Consider the following 19,691-nt stretch of genomic DNA (forward strand, 5'->3'; position numbering starts at 1 on the left):
AACTGTGGTCCTGAGGTCAGACTGTTTTTTTTACTGTTGGTTTTGAAAATGTTTTTAGATTCAGCAGAGTGTTTGTTTGACAGTCACTGAAGCTGTGATACTGCCCACTGAGAAACACTTGAAGTCTACTCTGCACCAAGGAAAGCAGACAATCCTTGTTTGCATTTTTTTTCAGTAGGAAACTGCATGGAAAAGTAATGTGCATGAGCAGTAGTGTTAGTTAGTTAGTTAGTTACTTAGATGCAGAAAGTATTTATGACCATTTTGCGATTAAAAAATACAATATAGTATGTGATAGTGTGTGTCCTAGTGTGTTTAATTTTGTTTGTGTTTGACCACACTGTAACTTCCAAACAATTTTCTACGGAAGAAGTAAAATGTAAATAAAGAGGAAACAAGCTCACATTTCAATAGTTCTGTGTTTTTAATAATTTAAATGAAATATTTTTAAATATATATTCAAATATTAAAAATGTTTGACAATAGATACATTTTATTATTTATTTTTTTTATTATATTATTTTTATTCCTGCCAAACATTGGCTGATGTATGCAACGTATTTTACAAGCTTCTCAAACATCAATTATGTACAGTATACATAAGCATAGCATTTATTTTACAATTTTAATTAATGTCTATCATGTATTTAAAAATGTATATATTTTACCCTACATCTGGACATACTTTTGTTTTCCTTTTTTAACATTTGTAAGGAGTAAGATTGCTAAATATGTTTGTTTGTATGTCGTGGTTTTTTTTGCACATATCAGTGCTTTGCTCGTTGCTCCATCGGCATAAGGACATGTGATCTGCTGACCTTTGGAATTTGGCTGGTAGAACTTGATGTTCTCAAACAAACAGCCCTGGAATCTCCCTGGAATCTCTGTTCTTTGCACGTGACTAATGAAAAAGTACCTTTCTGGGCAATACTCATAAATCTTGATGAATTTTCTGACTGTTTTTTTATTTTTTGTGTGTACACTTTGACCTTATTGCTAGTCCAGTAAAAGCCTCACAGTCGGTCCATATAAACATGCAGTATGTACTTCAAGCAGATCCACACTGAGCATTTTTCCTACAGTAAGTTCCATTGGAGCCAGCATCCAGAACCATCTGCACAGTGACTCATTTGACTGACATTTCACACCATTTATAGGCAGTGTTTGGACACCTACTCTGCTGCCACTCCTGTGAATGCCAAACCTTCTCTCCCTGGCAATGTCCTTCGCCTGAGGAAGAGACAGGACAATGTTACTACAATATCCTGACCCCCTCCTCTGCCCCTCTCCCCATGCCTCATCACATTCCAGCTACTCCAGCTGATCCCCGACCCTCCGTTTCCCCAGAGGGTTGGGTCTGAAATGAAAGGAGTGGGGTGGAGCTTCAGTCCCCCAGGGCTTTTCCCCTCAATGTCAGACCCTCCCTCTCACTCAGTTTCTTTTGATTCTTGGCTTGGCTTTTCCATTTACACACACACACACACACACCTAATGAACCCTGAAGACTACGTCCCCCCACCACCTATTCTTCCTCCATCACTTGTCGGTCTTGTCACTTCATTATCAAAGAGTGAAAATGTTGCAGATGTCAACACAATGCTATTGTGATGCGTTATTTTCACAAAGAATCATCCTTCTAGTTAGCACGTCACTCAGTTTAATTGACTGAACTGTGTTGTGTGGAGATGTTTACAGACCCACTGCAGAATGATGAGTTCAGGTGGGCTGGGAGACATTGAATGACCTTTTCAAAAAGAAAGGATTTTTTTACACCTAAAGCTCATCCTAGGAGCTTTGGCTTTTTCTCTTGTGTATCACAGTTGATTTTCTGCTTGCAAAATTGTCAAAATGCAGAAAATGACGCACCGAACTTAGCGGACATTGGTGGAGTCATATAAACTGGAATACAGGAAAATTAATTATGCCGTGAAGAGAGATTAGTGCTTCAAGTGTTTGCACCCTGTAGTGAAAATCTAGGTTAATCATCATAATGTGATTACCTCACACATTAGTATGCAGCCATGTGCTTAATGAGAGGCTGACTGTAACCACAGTTGACGCCATGTTTAAAATAATAATTTGAAAGATTTGGATGAGAAACATTTATGTTAATGTAGTTGTAGAGTGTAAAATAAAACAAGAGAGAAAAGACATTTATTTTACTTTTTTCAAGTGTTTTCTAATAATTCTTCAGTAGTAATTATTAGTACTAATCATTTTGATATAGTTTAGAAGTTACCATTATCATTAAACAGTAAGAAAAAATACCACAAACATAATCTTAGTGGACTGAATATATATATGTGTAATACATCAGTTGAGCCAAGACTAGGCTCTCATCAAGCATCAGTGGTTCCAAAACTACGGTCTGCGTACCGCTTAAAGTACTTGGACGCTCTTGAATGGTCGACAGGAAAAGTGTGATTCCATGTATGTGTGTTTGGATTCTGTTCTATACTGGTCTAAACTGGCAGTACTTTGAGAGACAAATATTTTATAAGAAGTGGTGAGTAGTTTGTTTTCATGTTAATGCACTAAAGCTAAAACGTCTTCTAATCTCTGCTGTGGATGTGGTTTTTGTTTCGTCCATGTTTAAAAGGCTTGATTTCAACTGCCTGTGTAATGCGAGTGAATCACACCCAGCATGTGTGTCAGTCTGATGCTGATACATTATTGATGCCTGATTTTGGCAAAAATGCAGAGTGAGTCTGTCCTACTTACAGAGAGCAGCCCAACCCGCTGTTCCCTGCTGATCTTTTTTTTCTGTTTCACTTTGATCTACCCTCCCTCCACCCTTCCTCTGATTCTCCATCTCCTTCCCATCTCCACTTGCTCCTCCTCCTATCACAGCCTGTGCAGACGACTCCACCTCTTTGCCTCCTCCATCATCACCACCGGCCCCTCCCTCCCAGCTTCTTTCAGCCGTGTCCTCTTTGCGTCAGACAGCCTCCATTCATGAAAAGCGTGACGTGGGCTGGTTTTTTAGCGACCCGGTGACGCTGCTGCCCACCCACTCACATCACAGGTGCTGCAGGAGTTGAAGGAATGTCTTTCAGTCTGCTGCTTCCGACTCCTTCTCCCTCTCTGGTTTTCTGGCTGTTTTGTTTTTCATCCTAACTACGTTGTTAGACGTCTCCTCGGGCTTCTTCCTGCTCTCATCCCTGCTTCAGAAGTCAGATCTAAGTGAGGAGCATGAATCTGAGCCTCTGTGAGTAACGTGCTGATATCCTATTCTGTTTTTCCATATCTTTGAAAGGAAGTAGTGTGATGTGTCGGTGCTGTTATGTTATACGCAGTTTGTGTGATTCAACAGGACATCTTCATGCTGCTGGTGTTCTTTCAGCAGCCGTGCTGCAGGAGTGTGTTGTAAGGTCGTGCGTCGGTGCGTGCAGGAGCTATTTTAGGCTCAGCGGTGGTGATGATGCTTTCTGATGCAGTACTTCTCTGTGCCGTCCGATAAAGGACACATCTGAATTCACAACAGGCATCAATGGACAGATGAAATTCAACTTCCTTTGTCAAACTTGACCAAATTGCCCCAAACCATCCTACTTTTTCTACTCTCTCATTTTCCATTCTCTGTTTTGACTCTATCTTTTTCTCTCCTCCGCCGTCCATCCTCGTCCGTCTCTTTATTTACTCAACGCAGCAGGAAGTGATGTTTGTGTGTGCGTACACACTTCTGTCTTCTGCCGCTAAGCGTGTTTATGTAACTGCACACAGGAGGAGCAGCCGGCTGCTGGACTGACAGGAAGAGTAGAGAGAAACAAATCCATCCGTCTATTTCAACCAACCATCCATCCATCCATCCATCCATCCATCCATCCATCCATCCATCTCTCCCAAAAGAGTTTCTGCCATTTGCTGTTTCCCTTGAGTCTCTGACTTCAGCATTTTTATTTTTAAAGTCAACATTCAAATGTACATGAGTTACATGTTGTGGTTATTTAAAGAGCAGACAGGGAGAATATGAACCCAGCAGCTAATAGAAGCACTAATGTGTATTGATCTCCAGCTTCCAATCCATCTTCTGGAAGAAGAAATAACAAGTGTAGCCCAACACCCGCCTGCTCTTACATGTACCTCTTTTTTTTATCCCCTCATAAATCAACCAATAAAGTAGTATCAGTCACAGACAGTTCCCTTCAATATGTATTGTTCTGTCACTTCACGTGTGTGTGTGTGTGGGGGGGGGGGGGGGCTGTATCTCTCCTCGGCCCTTGTTGTTGGCACACCGAGCTGGTCGTCCCTATTAAAAGAGCACAAGGGGGATTGTTGTGGCAGCAGCTGTTCTGGTGTGCAGTGTGTGTTTGTCTGTGCGCCCGTTTCGTGGTGCAGGGCAGACGGGCCCAGTTCACATGGAGCCGGCTCCTCTTGTGTCCTTTGTTGTCTCTCTGGGAGTCTGTCCTGCTGTGGCTTGGTTGGTACAGCATTATGTTCTGAGCGGGCACGGCAGAATCAGAGTTTCTGTTTGGCCTCATCGTCTGTCTCTGGTGCGTCGGGTTATTTATATATATTTGCAGCTTAAGACAAACTGAAACAGATAATGTATGAAAAAAAAAAAGCTGAAGGATTTTGGACTGTTTTGGTCTCAGCAGATAATGGGACAGTGTGCGTCCTGGTTGTAACGCAGGCTGCAGCCTCGCTGAGAGTCTGGTACTCTGTAGCCAGAGGGAGGATGTGTGACGTGTTAATGGCAACGCATACACACACACACACACACACACACACACACATACACTGTTCGTGTAGATATTTATTTTCACCAGTTCCAGCTGATACCAGCTGAGGCTATTTGAGGCAGAAGTGATGTGTGAACGGAGTGCTAATTATTGTCATCCGTGCTCACCCTGCCTGTGATGTTGAATGTGTAATTAAATGTGCAGTCGGTCAGAGGGACAGCAGCTGAAGCAGCTGAAGTTTTTATACACTTTCATTCTCTTATCTGTCACTTCTCGACTGCAGTTTCGCTCGTTCTCCTGACGACCAGCTCACTGTAATTAAACCTTCACAACATACCATTGGAATTCCACATGATCCCACCTGGCACATTCCCATTGGCTTTGGCTTTGACCTTGTACTGATTTTCTCTCTGACACTATTCAAACCAAGCCGCCAGGTTGGTGTGACAGGCATCATGTGACCTGCTTTTTTCCTCCGAGCTACTGCCAGATGACTAATGAGAGAATCGGAAGGAGTGAAAATATGAAAATGGTTTCAATTCTAAAGAAAAAATAATTTTCTTCAGGTTTCCAAAAATGATAAATGGGCATGAAAATGCAAAGCAAATAAGTAACTTTTTCAGGTATTTGATGTTAGTGTGTTGACTGCTGTTACATAGGCACATGGGAAAGTTAATGGTAACATCTTTGGAGGTCAGATCCTAGAAACTTTTGAGCTCATGATGCTTAAGCCATCAGAACTACATGGAGTTTATAGTGGTACTTTCGCAAATATTTAGCCTTAGGATCAGAAATCTGTCAATTTGGCCTTTATTTTTATTTACTCCAGTAACTGTTCTTATTAAAAACTATATACATAATATATAATAACTATATATATATGTTGATGTACCAGAAGTTAGGAGCACTTCGATACTTATACAATACTCTATACAATATTTCGTGTCTCCACTCCCAACTATTGGATGAAATCAAGGCTGACCGTCAGCAGAAGGTCACGATGAATCCCAGTGTTGACATGGTAACATTTAAATGATGAGATGGAACCTGGCTAAATCGGTCCTTTGTCGGTGGTGCAGCTGTTACCCAGTGGGAGAAGCCCACTGTGGGGCCCGGCAGGGCTTCCCTTAATGAGAAGCAGAGTGGTGGAGACACAGATGATGCTCGTGGTGTTTGGTCTGAGCCTCTGTTTGTCTGTCTATTCAAGGTTGGTCTTTAGTTACACTCATCTGATGCAGACTTCCAGATGCTTCTCTCCAAGTACAATACACAGTGGGACTGTGCAAAAAAAAAAAAAAAAAACCCTCCCCCAGTGGATTGCTGGGAGTAGTGGGATTATTGGATCCTGCCAGACACGCCCCGGGCATGTGTCTGTGTGTACGTGTGTGTGTGTGTGTGTGTGTGTGTGTGGGTGTACACATTCATTCGCTCAACCTGATCTCCCTGCATCACCAGCTGCCATGTACACACACACACACACACACACACACATTAGTACAGAAACAATAGCATCCTTCATTCTTCGGCTTCACCTTAAAGTACGTTCACATTTGTAGTACAACTGCATCACCATTGTTGACGGACCACTTTTAGAGAGCTGAGAAGAGGAAGTTAGTGTAGGATATGTACAGAGTGAAGCTGTGTTTGTACAAGCACGTCTCCGGAGGTCTGTAGAGGGATTAAAGGATCAGCCTGTGATCATTTTCCCCTCGCTCTTCCTGTCCTCCCTCCTTTTATCATTTTTATCCTTTCTACTTAGCATCAGTATTCTGTCCTTCAAACAAGATACTCTTATAAAACCAATGAATGACATCCAAATGCTTTCAGCAAATAAGATTATAATTAATTTACTTATATAAACATATTGTAAACATATATATATATCTTCACTTCAGAACCACATTTATTTGTGTTTTCTTGAGATTATTTTAAATAAAAACGAGCCCAAACTGTTTCTACGATTAATTAGAGTACATTCAAATTTACTAGAAGTTACTTTTTGTAGTATCAGAACCAGACCCAGGCCTGGCTGACTGGCAGGTCAGACTATCACTTCATGTGGACACGGTATCAAAGTGTCCTTTTGCCCAGCCATGGTCCCTCTGGAAAGTCCTGTAAATAAATGACCGTGTAAATGAAACCTCATGTTCGTCTCGTTCAGACACAGATATTATTCATGGGATTGTGTGGCTCAAAGCCCTATAACATCAGGCGTTAATGGGAAAGGTTGAGAGGTCTGTTTCCTGTGCCTGGTGTCAAATGAAGATGTGGAGAGGATGTACACGGAGATGGAGTTCAAAATGGATAGAAACCATACAGGAGCATCTGATTCTCTGTCAGACTGATGTGCACTGTGGTCAGTAGTCCGGAGATACAGTTACTGTGTTTCAGCTCGTTTGTACCGGTTACCGTGCGTGCCGGCCTCAGCCTTCCTGTGTGTGATTCTTTCTGGTCCACCACATCCATCCACCGAGGCCCACGTCAGAAGCCCCAGCTCAGGGAGTCATCCGTGGGGTGGAATTACAGCACGGGCCTCTACTCGCACAGCTCAATTGTCTCTGCTGTGGACGGGACGGATTTATTGGATACCTGAGCGAGCATTCTCTCCTTCCTCTGCACTCTCAGCAGCCTGCTTAGAGACAGGCCTGCATTATAGATGAGCCCCTGGCAGCCACAGAACTCTCACAGCGCTCAAGTTACCCCCAGTAGATACACACAAATACAGTACATGTATTGACACAAACAGGGAGCCAGCACTTGTTTGGGGCCCTCACAGCAGCAGACATGAAAACTCTGCAGATTTGGTCCTTTCAACCTCTGTTATTCCCTGCCTTGTCTTGTTCTTCCTGATTGTTTGGTTTGTTTTTTCTGACATTTTTTCCTTATCATATATAAAGTAATATGCAGGCTTTGTTTTAAAAGCTTCATTTGGTTCAGAGAATTTCAGTCAGGCGGCCTGGATGTACTTTGACCTGTGCCAGTGCGTTCATGTCAGCACTCTCCACACAGAGCTGCATAAACAAAGTGTCTGTGTTTTGATTGGACTGCGTGAGCGTCCTCACCCAGTCAGGAAAGCTTCCACGTAACGCAAGGACAGCTCAATGCTATTTCTCCTCCCTCCTGGACTTTGAGCTCCCATTTTTTGACTGTACACATTGTACTAACTCACTCCTTTACTGTGTCATACACCCTGTTATTTTCAGCTGCCTCATCAAACTTGATTGGAATTCTAAAGCTAAGTTGTCCTAAGTTAAAAGGGTAAAGACTGCATGCTACTACAAGCAGGCTGTTTTTTTTTTTTTGTTTGTTTTTTATCAAAAAGCCCCATTGTTTAAGGTCACAGAGCAGGGTCATTTAAAAAGAAAATCAGAGGTACCAGTTATCTGAGCTACAGTGAAGTGCATTTACCCCCTTAATGACTATGGTAGTTAGAACGCACACTGTCACATGACCATGAAAAGATACTTTAACATGTGTTTAAGGCTGATCCTGCATTAATCACTGATAGTTGTGAAGAGCTCGTAGGCAGACCATACGTTCAGAATATTGTACACACACCATATAACAGTTATTCCTGTTATTCCTGTTATTTAATCCATTTACACACACCATATAACAGTTACATTTCCTGTTATTCCTGTTATTTAATCCATTCCCAGTTCATGTGTTCATTTGACTTTTTATATTACAATAAAATATAAATTACTTTGTGGTAATGACCTCTGACCTCTGGTGGTTGAGGCACTGACGTGAACTGGTCCGTTTTCCGGTGCAGCTGCTCGTGGGTTTCTGGCAGCGACTGTATGTCCGGCTCTGCTGGTTAAGCATTAAGGGCGTGGGCTGTGTGTACCAGATGTTTTTCTCTCCGTCTAACGCTAATGCACGGCATGACCTTTAATCCCAGCTGTGTTCTGTAACTGCCAGAGAGTTTGACAAGAAAATATCAGATGTTGAAGTCCTCAGATAATTGTCATAAATCCCTTACTTCCATATCAGTGTTCTCTTTGTCTGTCATGTAGAACCATCTCCCATATGGGACCTGTTCCACTCTGCGTTGTTGTTTGCCGTAACAATCATTAATGATGTACGCTCTCTCTATCTCCCGATCAATGAGAGGGAAGTGAGAGGATTAGATTTCTATTTGCGTCCCACCGCACTATAATTTAGTTCATTGTATCAGAAATGTCTCAGATTATTCACATGTATTATCCTCTCCCTCTCCCCTCCCCCTTCTATGTACACTATTACTAAAGATAGAGTAAGTAGGAATGTTGATTAGTGTTCGAAAACAAAGGTCACATGAATCCCCTACACTTCTGCAGGTGGTGCTATAAACGCAGTTTGAGCCGGGTTAATTATCAATCCCAGTAGGCAACCTGTGGCCTAGTTTTAAGAGGATCAGTTTGTCAGGAGAGAGTTACAAGTTTGGATCCTGCCGTAGTTTCTCCAATATTTGGATATGTTTTGAATCGAGATAAAAAAAATTATGGTTTTGAATCGAGATAGTTAAAAAATACAAAATACAGACATGGTGCATCAGTTCTGCAGAAAAAAAAAACGCAACACTGCACCTCTCTTGTATTTCATCAAATTAACTGTGCCGAATACTTTTGTATTATTTGTATTTCATGTACCATGTGTCTTTTCAGGGAAATAATTCAACAATAAGTTGACCCATGGTTCTTTCTCGTTTGTTTCTGCCATCCAGGTGAATTTCAGCTTTCAGAAAAACTGGTGTGTTAGGACGTGCCCCATTCTTCATCACTGGGCAGCCCATGCACACACACGACACCATGGGTAGCTCCCCTGAGGTGCTGTCATGGACATCCTGTCCCAGTCTGCTGGTGGGCAAACTGAAGGAGGAGCTGAAATTGACTGTGGTTGGAGATGCCATTAAGAAATCCAATTCCCCCAACTCCCAAACGCAGCCTCCGCCGGCACCTCAATCAAATTTACCACCTCAGATTATCACAGATTTGGCCCCTCCGACACAGTTACCCGTTCCTGCTCAGTCGCTGCAGACCCCTGGTCAAGACGATGACACAATGTTGGGGGGCATTAGCCCCCAGAACATCAGCACAGCATTGAGTGTGGACTCTACACGGAGCGAGGGACGACACTTTGAAAACAGTGTCCTCCAGCTGCAGGAGCATGACCACGAAGAAGCAGGGTCACCAGCGTCCTGTGACCACGGTGGGTGTGGCAGTGGGATGGAGGAGCAGACTGGGGAGGGAGAGTGTCCCAGGGAGCACGGTGAGGAGGGGAAACAGAACCACCCTCATCATCATGACGACATCAAGATGCACTTCCACAGAGCAGGGCCCGGTTCTGGAGGCTTCTTAGAGGGGCTGTTTGGCTGTTTGCGACCAGTCTGGAACATCATCGGGAAAACATACTCAACAGAATACAAGCTGCAACAACAAGGTGAGCTCCTGGATCTTGGTGTGCTGCTTGACACCTGCCCATTTAATAGTTGTTATTATTCCTGTTTCAGTTTATTTTATATCAAATAAATAGTAGCACCATCGTATCTGCAATGTATTGCTAATGTAGTGGACCTGTGCGGTTGTTGATTTCATGTCAAGGCCGGCGGGAAATGATTGAGGGTTAGACCGAAAGCTGAACTAATTTAGTTAGTAGAGATCTGAGATCTGACCAGCATAGTTTCTGCTCCACGCGGTTTCTAAAACCACCAAAACGAACTAATTTAGTTAGTAGAGATCTGACCAGCATAGTTTCTCCTCCACGCGGTTTCTAAAACCACCAAAAAAACAATAGCATGTGACCCAAATTATTATTACTAAATTGTTATATTGACAAAACCATTTACCTTCCAGACATGTGGGAGGTTCCATTTGAGGAGATTTCTGAGCTTCAGTGGCTTGGCAGCGGAGCACAAGGAGCAGTGTTTTTGGGTAAATTCCGTTCCGAGGAGGTGGCTATCAAAAAGGTGCGCGAGCAGAAGGAGACGGACATTAAACACCTGCGAAAACTCAAGCATCCCAACATAATCAGCTTCAAGTAGGTCTAAAGCGACGTGACTGTGATTGTTACACGGTGCATCAGTGTGTTTATTTTTTGGTTTGATCAGTCCAAGTGGTGATGTACTCTAATGACTCACATGTACTGCTATCTTCTACCACCCAGGGGCGTGTGTACTCAGGCACCCTGCTACTGCATCATCATGGAGTACTGCGCGCAGGGCCAGCTGTATGAGGTGCTGAGGGCTGGTAGGAAAGTGAACCCCAGGCTGCTGGTGGACTGGGCCTCAGGCATCGCCAGTGGCATGAACTACCTACATTTGCACAAGATCATCCACAGAGATCTAAAATCACCCAAGTGAGTGTGTTTTATATTATTTTGTGTGTGGGAATTATTTCCTAAGTTTTTGGTTGTTCTGAAATAAAGGACAAGCTGTTTGTCATTTTCAGATTTTTACTATTTTTTGCCTATTTAACTAATATATTTAAAATAATCAATAATTGGAGAATTAATGAATTACCAAAAAATCATTGGCTTCATCTTTGCTTTGGACCGTGTGTCTGTAAACATAAAAGATAATTCTGTGTAATTTTTAAAATAAAACTGAGTTTAAGTCTTTTTTTTTTTTTTTAGATAAAATGAAACATTTGCTGTGGCGGTGTAATGTACAATGCAGTACAGTATTCTCAGTAGTACTTTGTTATGCATCATCACGTGGGTGTTGTGATTCACCTCTTAGGACTGATCTGTCAGGCTGAGGAAAACAGCCTTCGAAGCAGTCTTTTGAGGCTTCTCAGCCCAAGGCAGCAACAGCATTTCAGCTGAGAGTATTTTGACATCACCCTTGATTCCATTTAGAGTATTATTAAAAGCTTGTCTTGTCTTTATGTACTGCAAGAGTGAGCCAGTAATAAGACTCATTCTGCTCCTCCTCTCTCCTCCTCCTCCTCCTCCTCCTCTGCTCACTGTAGCTCTTTTCCTGTAATCAATAACATCGCTCTGCAGCAGTTCCAAACAGCGTGTGAGTCAGCACAACCACGGCAGGATGAATGTGCTGAAAAGGTCAATCTTATTTAGCCAAATACAGTAGGCACATTTTTACTCCTGTAACCACAGGGGCTTCAGGACAGAAGATATGAACCGTAGGAATTACCTAGGAATACCAGCTTTTACAAACCAATACAAGTACGAGTATGGGTACTGATATTTGTGTACTTGGACCAGAGACCAGTGTCCCAGAAAGGAAGTGCTGTCCTAGAGACTAAACCTTACCATGACCGTGTTAATGCTTTCTCTTATTTCTTACCATCCCATCGCTTTGTCCTTACTAACCAGTTATTTCTCTTTCTCTCTGTCTGTTTTAGTGTTTTAGTGACCCACAACGACACTGTGAAAATTTCCGACTTTGGAACGTCCAAGGAGCTCAGTGACAAAAGTACAAAGATGTCATTTGCAGGTACGGTGGCCTGGATGGCCCCGGAGGTCATCAGGAATGAGCCCGTGTCAGAGAAGGTAGACATTTGGTAAGTGCTAAAAAAAAACCAATTTATTATAGTACATTACTTTTGGATTAAAAGTTTAAATATATTCTCGAAATCCTCTGACGACTGTGTGTGTGGCAGGTCATTTGGAGTCGTGTTGTGGGAACTGCTGACCGGAGAGATTCCCTACAAAGACGTAGACTCCTCAGCTATCATCTGGGGAGTTGGCAGCAACAGCCTCCACCTTCCTGTTCCCTCCACCTGCCCAGACGGTTTCAAGATCCTCATGAAACAAACATGGTGAGTTGTAATTGAAATGTTTCCATTTATACATAGTCATGGATTAATTGCGATTAATTGTCATCGTAGTTAAGTTAATTAAGATTCTTTACATTTATGGAACAGACAAACACTGGTAGATGTTCGTTTCACATTTGTTTTTATGATGTGTGACTAATTCAAATGATGGAATTATTAATATGGAAAAATGTCAGGGAAAATCTGCAAAAATATAAGTAACCGTCCTTCCATCTTCAGTGCATATTGACAGTGGCTTGTAAAATTATAATAAAAAGCACACGGGTTTTTTTTTCAAACCTCTAGTGAAGCCATTATCCTCAACAATGTGAATCTGTCTACAGTCCCATGGATGTGGATGGAATTATTGGATGTACAGTCAAAATGAATTGACCCACTAATTTTGACGGTGGTGGTAACAACACAAACCAAAGTGCAGATGTGGGTCGTGAACATGAGCCATTCAGGGTTTAGCTTCAGCATCTCTGTTTCTGTTGATCACAGGCAAGGCAAACCCAGGAACAGACCTTCATTCCGCCAGATTCTCCTGCACCTTGACATTGCCTCGGCCGACGTCCTCGGAGCTCCTCAGGAGACCTACTTCAAGTCTCAGGTCGGTTTTATCTGATGAAAAAAAATATCCCTCACTTCTTCCCAAGCATAGGTCACTTTTATAAGCACTTAAACCAAAGCACCATTTGAAACAGTTAACAACTCATTTGCCAAAGCAATTTTTTGCTGCTTGACTCAATGCATTCATTAACAGTCTGAATGGAGGGAGGAGGTGAAGAAACACTTTGAGAAGATAAAGAGTGAAGGCACCTGCATTCACAGGCTGGATGAGGAGCTGATCCGACGCAGGAGGGATGAACTCAGGTGAGCATGAAATCAGTGCTGGTGTGAGAGACGTGCTCTGATCAACATGCTGACAGTCACCGTGTTACCTGGAGGTTGTACTGGCTTTAGTTTCTCTCAGTAACAAGTAAATAAACACTGACTGGCTCGTATGTATAGAGATTTTATTTCAATTTAAAATCACAGAATGCTTAAAAAATGTCCCTCCTCACTGATTCTCTGTCCTCAGACATGCACTGGACATCAGGGAGCACTACGAGAGGAAACTAGAGCGGGCCAACAATCTCTACATGGAGCTCAGTGCCATCATGCTGCAGCTGGAGGTCCGGGAGAAAGAGCTCATGAAGTACGTAAATAATAATTTGTTTCGCTAATTGTCAAGCCTCACTGCTGTGAGTTGTAAATATGTTCTGTCCTCCCTGCAGGAGAGAACAGGCGGTGGAGAAGAAATATCCTGGGTCCTACAAAAGGCAGTTGGTGCGACCCATTGTCAGGTCCAACGCTGTGGAGAAACTCATCAGGAAAAAAGGAAGCATGGCCCACAAACCCGGGATGCCCTCCACTAGAAGGTCCGCACAGTAGCTGAAAAATTTGCTTTTGCATTTTCAGTAGGACAAATGGATTAACACAGAATCTTTGAACAGGCCGGTTTCATTAAAAGAAGAGTATATCGGGCATATCATTTAGTCAGATGATAACTCTTGATCCAAAGACATATGGTTATCCTTGAGAATGAAGACATTTCTGCTGTTATGAAAAATACTTTATCTACAAACACTTTGGAAAAGTCCTTAAATAAAGGAAATTGCTCTAGGGGGCGCAAATGCACAAAAGAAAATGCAATTGAAAATTCCAAATAGATTCAGATTGTGCTAACTTTTCCAGTTGTTTGTTCTTCCACAGGCCAGACTTGCTTCGCTCGGAAGGCATCCCCAGTGTCGACCCTCACCCCTCCCCCTCCCCGCTGTCTGCCAGTCCGAAGATCTCTACGCCTCCTGGTAAAGCTCGCTACAGGAGCAAACCTCGTCACCGTCGTGCCAGCAGTAAAGGAAGCCACACTGACTTTCCTGGCATGTTGAGGCCTCTGGCCGGTGCTTTGGAAGACACCCAGTGTCTCCAGGAGCCACCCCTCCACCCTAACCCCCACCTTCACCACCACCCTCTACCAAACCAGGGGCCCATCCTTCCTTTGAAAGGCCGCGAGGAGGCTGTTGTCAACTGTGCCAACAACCTGCGCTATTTTGGCCCTGCAGCTGCCCTCCGCAGCCCTCAGACGGACCATCTGCAGCGCCACGTCTCTGGCTCAAGTCCCGACCTCATTTCCACCGCTGTGGATGCAGACACGCGAAAGCGGATCTCATCCTCCACCTTAAATCCCGTCCCCGGCGCTACTGCTGTGTCTCTGTGCCCCTGCTGCCAGGCCCATCCCTTCCCTGGCTGCCAACACTGTCAGGAGAACCCACCTGCATCCAGCCACCCAGATCTGCACCATTACTCACTGCTCAGCACCCTAGAAGAAAGCCCAACGTCCTTAGTCGTGCCCAGTCACAATCCGGCCACAGACAGAGAGGTCACCAAGCAGACGGAGCCACAGGAGCAGGAGACATCCCAGCATACACACACCCTTCCCATTGCACTGCCACACACTCTCAGACCGCTCAGGAAGGTAGGCAGTCTCACACCAGGCCCTCTGCCATGTTTTTGGTTGAAAGGAACAGTGAGCGTTGATGATGAGTTGGTTGTTTTTGGCAGGGTGGAGATGAGTCATCTGAAGAGGAGGAGGGAGAAGTGGACAGTGAAGTGGAGTTTCCAAGGAGACAGAGGTAAAATAAAATCGGGTCGTTTCTACAATTCTGGCAGCAGAAAGATCGACCCATTTTAAAATGGAGAAACATGACCTTACAAATGAGTTGAATTTAATTTAATTTTTTAATTTAAAGCTAACCTGTGATTAATCAGGATTAATTAAATCTTTAATAGTTTGACAGGGAGAATAAAAAATAAACCTGTGGTTTCTACTTTTCAGTTTGGATCACTCATGATAAACTATAAATACTGTCTAAAATCACCAGTATTCTATCAAAATGTTTTTCTGTCATACGTAGGAACATTTATTTCTCAATTAATCATGACTCCATTTTTTTAAATAGCCAGTATTAAATATTTCCTTTTCTTTGTTCCCTCTCTCAGACCTCATCGTTGCATGAGCAGCTTTCAGTCCTACTCCACCTTCAGTTCTGAGAACCTGTCGGTGTCAGACGGAGAGGAGGGAAACACCAGCGACCACTCCCACAGCGGCCCTCTGGAAAGGCTGAGCGCCAGTCAGGAGGAGCACCTGGACGAGCTCCTGTCGCACACGCCCGACATCCCCATCGACATTTCCACTCAGTCAGACGGCCTCTCTGACAAGGAGTGCGCTGTTCGCCGGGTCAAGACCCAGATATCACTGGGGAAACTGTGCTCCGATGAACACAGTTATGAGGTTCGGTAAAAGAAACGATTTAATGTCTGACTTTAAACCAGGAAATAGTGTCGTCACGCTGATCTGTCTTCACTTCTCTTCTCTTCTCTTAGAATCCACTAAGATTTGCTGACTCAGACTGTGACACGTCAGAGGCCGAGTGCTCCGATGCCACCATTAGGAACAACAAAGTAGGAGCCCCGTCCACGTGGTGAAACCCTGGAGAGGTAGAGAGGCTCTGATTTTGCCTGGAGGCCATGATGTCCCACTCTGCCCTGCAGAAAATACAGCAATAAACGGATCCATTTGTAGACTAGCTCCCTTTAGATAAGCCCACCATGCAATCTTCCCCACCCCCACACCCCCTACTCCCACCATCACCTATGGTACAGCATCCAGGCAACTCATGGCAGGGATTTCCTTTTGAATGATAATGTACAGTTAGATTGATTAACATTCATAGTTTATTTTTGTTGAAGTTTGAAGGAGAATTCAGGATCTCTCTGTGTTCTCTGTTATCAACAGAGAAGAGATAAAAAAAAGAGAAAAGGACTTTTTGAAACCGGTTCACAGACTCTCCGTGCGTTCGTCTGAGACTAGACAGAGATGCAAAGTGATGGCGAGGAAGATGGCGGTGAGAGAAATCTGCGTTCAAGAGCTGAGCTGCGTGAGGTGCAGAGGAGTGCAAAAGACGACGTGGTTGTCGTCAGTGGTCTCTCAGCTGATGTAGATGATGAAGTTTCTCCATCATTTCACCTAGCTGCAGCTTCTTACTGTTAAAGACCCAAATCCCATAGTCCTTCTCTCCTGCTAAAATCCAACTTCAGAAAACAGAGCCCCCCCCACCGCCCCAAAGAAAACCCCTTCCTCACTCCATCACTTCCATCCTGGCCCCAGACAGGAAACAGGGAACTCGTGAAAACAATGTAACAACACCAGCATGAAACAGCCCGCCTCGCAAGCGGTCTTTCACTCTCTGTGTGTCCCCACGAGGACCACTCCACTGTCCACGCCTGTCTGTGCAGAAGACTGCATGAAGAAAACAAGCTAGCAGATCAGCGGGGACCAAAGACTCTTAAAGACACCAGACGAACTTTGACCCTTCTTATCCTTCTCTCCGAGACAGGCCATTGTCATCGCCATCATTGTGAATCTGACGTCAGCATATGAGTGAAGAACATAATGTGAGCATGTGTTCATGTGCGCATGTGTGTGTGTGCGTGTGTGTTTCCCATCATTTGACATTGCATTTTCAAGTCTCATCTCAGGATCGTTGGAGGACTGTGAGACTCTGGACTGGACCAATTGTTGTATCTTAAGAATGTTTGTCCTCAAGCAGCACATGTTATGGACCACGCGGGATTATTGAAGACGGTCTTACTGTTAGCCTTGATGTTCAACCCTTTATTGCTGGACACCAGTGTCATGTAACTGTGTAGAGTGTAAGGTTTAGTTGTGGTCCAGGTGCAGTATCCCATTTCTGGAAACCACACAGTGGTTCAGTGGTTCAGCCAGAGCTGAACTTGAAGAGTAGAATCACATCCAGAATCACACTTCAAACAATTGGATTACTTCACTGTTGATACACAAATATACAGGTATATATATATTTTCAAAACCATACTGCATACAGTACGTGGAGTCAAAATTCTAACCCAGATAGACCCTGGTTCAGACTGTATTTGTTTGCAGTAAGTAGTCGTAGTTTCAGTATGAGACTAAGGCAGGTCTCCTAAGGTATCCCAACCCATAATTAAGTCAGGACTTTCTGTAAGTAGCATTTTAAAACCTCTTTTTTCCTCCAACCTCGCAGTTCATTCCTGTTCATTCCTCTGTTGACTGTCTTTTTCTGACTCTTTAATTAGAGAGTCATTCACTAGTTTTCTGGCCGTCACTGAACAAAATACATATTCCATTTAAGCCCTTATTCTTTCACTGGTGTGTGTGTAGGAAAGTCTAGCATTTTTTCAAAAATCTAACGTTCTGTGCCTTCCTTCAAGGATAAAAAAAAACTGCACCCGCCCCCACACAACCAAATAAACATAAACTGTTTTATTTTTCTATGAAAACAATGACTGATATCCGTTTATGAAAATCCAAATTTAAAACAATCCTTGTCGAAACTCTGTTTCCTCCATTCCAGTTGGTTCAGACGTTGACCTGCACTTGCTTGTTTTGTTTGTTTTGTTTTGTTTTTGTTTTTTTACCATTTCGTGCTCTGGCGCGTTTTGGAGGGGAAGTTAATTGGAAGGATAAATCTTAGTTTTTGATTTTTAAGTTTACGTTTTTTCAAAGGTTCAGAGCATGACTATATAGATCCACATTTTCTTAATGCCTTTTTTGTTTTGAATGGAAAATGAAGACAAACATCTTTAATTAAGTTCGTGTCTTAATTATGCTATTTAAATAATCTTGTTTTGTTAAAACTAAAACTCTTAATCGTGTCACTGGCTAGATGCTAGAAAGGGAGTAGGCTTCCTTTATATTTGTAAAATATTGAATATTTTTCTACTCTAATTTTATCAATATCTTCATTTGACTTTTGTAATGTTTGATCGAGCAGGATTGATGCGGCGTCTGTGCGACCAGTAGATGGCGATAATTCCACTGATTTAGTTTGTCTTACGTCAATCATTCCTTTTTCTCTACCCTGGATTCTTAATTCTGTTTTATCCGAGACCAACTGAATCCAGAAATGTTCCGATTGTCTTAGAAATGGGATGCTGCACCCGAGGGAGCTTTATTTTAATCTTCATATGAGTGTTTGTCATTCACCTTAACGGCGAGTGAATGAAAAACAGCCAGCCGGGGTTGAATTGAACTATAGTGATGTCAGGAATGCTCAAGACAGGTGAGGTTCTCACAAAAGGAATAAAAGCCAGAGACAAGGCCACAGAGCAAATAAGCTGTTCTGGGTTTTCAACGACCTCATCTCAGTGTTAGTGTATATAATCACCTGTAAATGTAACGTGACCCGTTTTTTGACCTCCGTCTTTTTCTCTATTTAGCCAATCGCGCTATTTGAACAGGGTCCCTGTCACTGAGGACCAGGCGACAGGTTGAAAATGAGCAGGAAGTGATTAAATCCCTATCACATCAGTATTTGGACACAGCAGTAGGATGTCAGTTGCACAGGATGAACTTAAAACACAACTGATGGATAATTTACTTTTTTTAAAGCCTTCTAAAGGCTCACTCCTGGTCCTGAGAACAGCTGCTGCCTTTCCTCAAGACTCCTTAACCCTTCATTATTATTATTTTTCTGTTTACATGGGTGTGAAATAACCAAGTGTATTGTAATGACTGGGTAATCTGATCAAGCTGTTAATAACACTGTGTTTCTGTCATATATTCTGTGAAGTATGATTGTTGTAAAAGTTTAATTTAAAAACATTTATTTTTATTTGTAGCTGGCCTACATGATTTTTGTTTTGATTAATTTATTATAAATAACTGGAAAGGTGTTGTTTTGTTCTTTTTAATTTCAGGCAGCTTAAGTTAGGTTCGACCTCAGGTTTCTCCTGAGAAGTGTTATTAATGGAAGCACAATGAATTGGTACTTCGAGAGGACAGTATTTTTCTGTGAGAACAAAAACAAAAAATGGTTTCATATCACTGCGTCTAAAATGGACCGTTTATTCATTTGAATCATCACCGCAGGTAAGGTATTAATATTGCAGACTTTATATCAAAGACTAGTAACACTGAGTGTTCTGAATCGTTCTATTTTTTAACATGATTTGGACATGACTTTAGCAGGAATCATTTCCGTTTCCAAACACAAGTGATCTGGACATAAAGTCATGTCCTGGACGTGACTTTATCAGGAATCATTTCCGTTTCCAAACACAAACCAGTCATGTGACTGTCACAGCAGGGTATTTAACACATGTATTTAAAACATGAAGGCATGTGCGATGCCAATGTGTGTAC

General features: G+C 42.8%; 1 protein-coding gene across 3 annotated transcripts in view; it reads left to right on the plus strand.

The window, feature by feature from the left end:
* map3k13 (mitogen-activated protein kinase kinase kinase 13) overlaps positions 1-19,211 on the plus strand; it is a 24,146-nt gene extending 4,935 nt beyond the window's left edge. Inside the window, exons 1-14 of one of the 3 annotated variants that reach the window (XM_025063995.1) lie at positions 1-15; positions 9,391-10,106; positions 10,520-10,703; positions 10,830-11,021; positions 12,029-12,187; positions 12,287-12,445; positions 12,947-13,055; positions 13,209-13,318; positions 13,527-13,643; positions 13,723-13,866; positions 14,201-14,963; positions 15,050-15,120; positions 15,488-15,779; positions 15,872-19,211. In XM_025063995.1, the coding sequence (XP_024919763.1) occupies positions 9,458-10,106; positions 10,520-10,703; positions 10,830-11,021; positions 12,029-12,187; positions 12,287-12,445; positions 12,947-13,055; positions 13,209-13,318; positions 13,527-13,643; positions 13,723-13,866; positions 14,201-14,963; positions 15,050-15,120; positions 15,488-15,779; positions 15,872-15,973 (3,051 nt within the window). In that variant the 5' untranslated portion in view covers positions 1-15; positions 9,391-9,457 and the 3' untranslated portion in view covers positions 15,974-19,211. The other 2 variants (XM_025063996.1, XM_025063994.1) reach the window with 2 other exon arrangements.
* The last annotated feature ends 480 nt before the right edge of the window (positions 19,212-19,691 follow it).

The sequence above is a fragment of the Cynoglossus semilaevis genome, chromosome 16, assembly GCF_000523025.1.
Source record: "Cynoglossus semilaevis isolate Cse_v1.0 chromosome 16, Cse_v1.0, whole genome shotgun sequence".
Lineage (NCBI taxonomy): Eukaryota > Metazoa > Chordata > Actinopteri > Pleuronectiformes > Cynoglossidae > Cynoglossus > Cynoglossus semilaevis.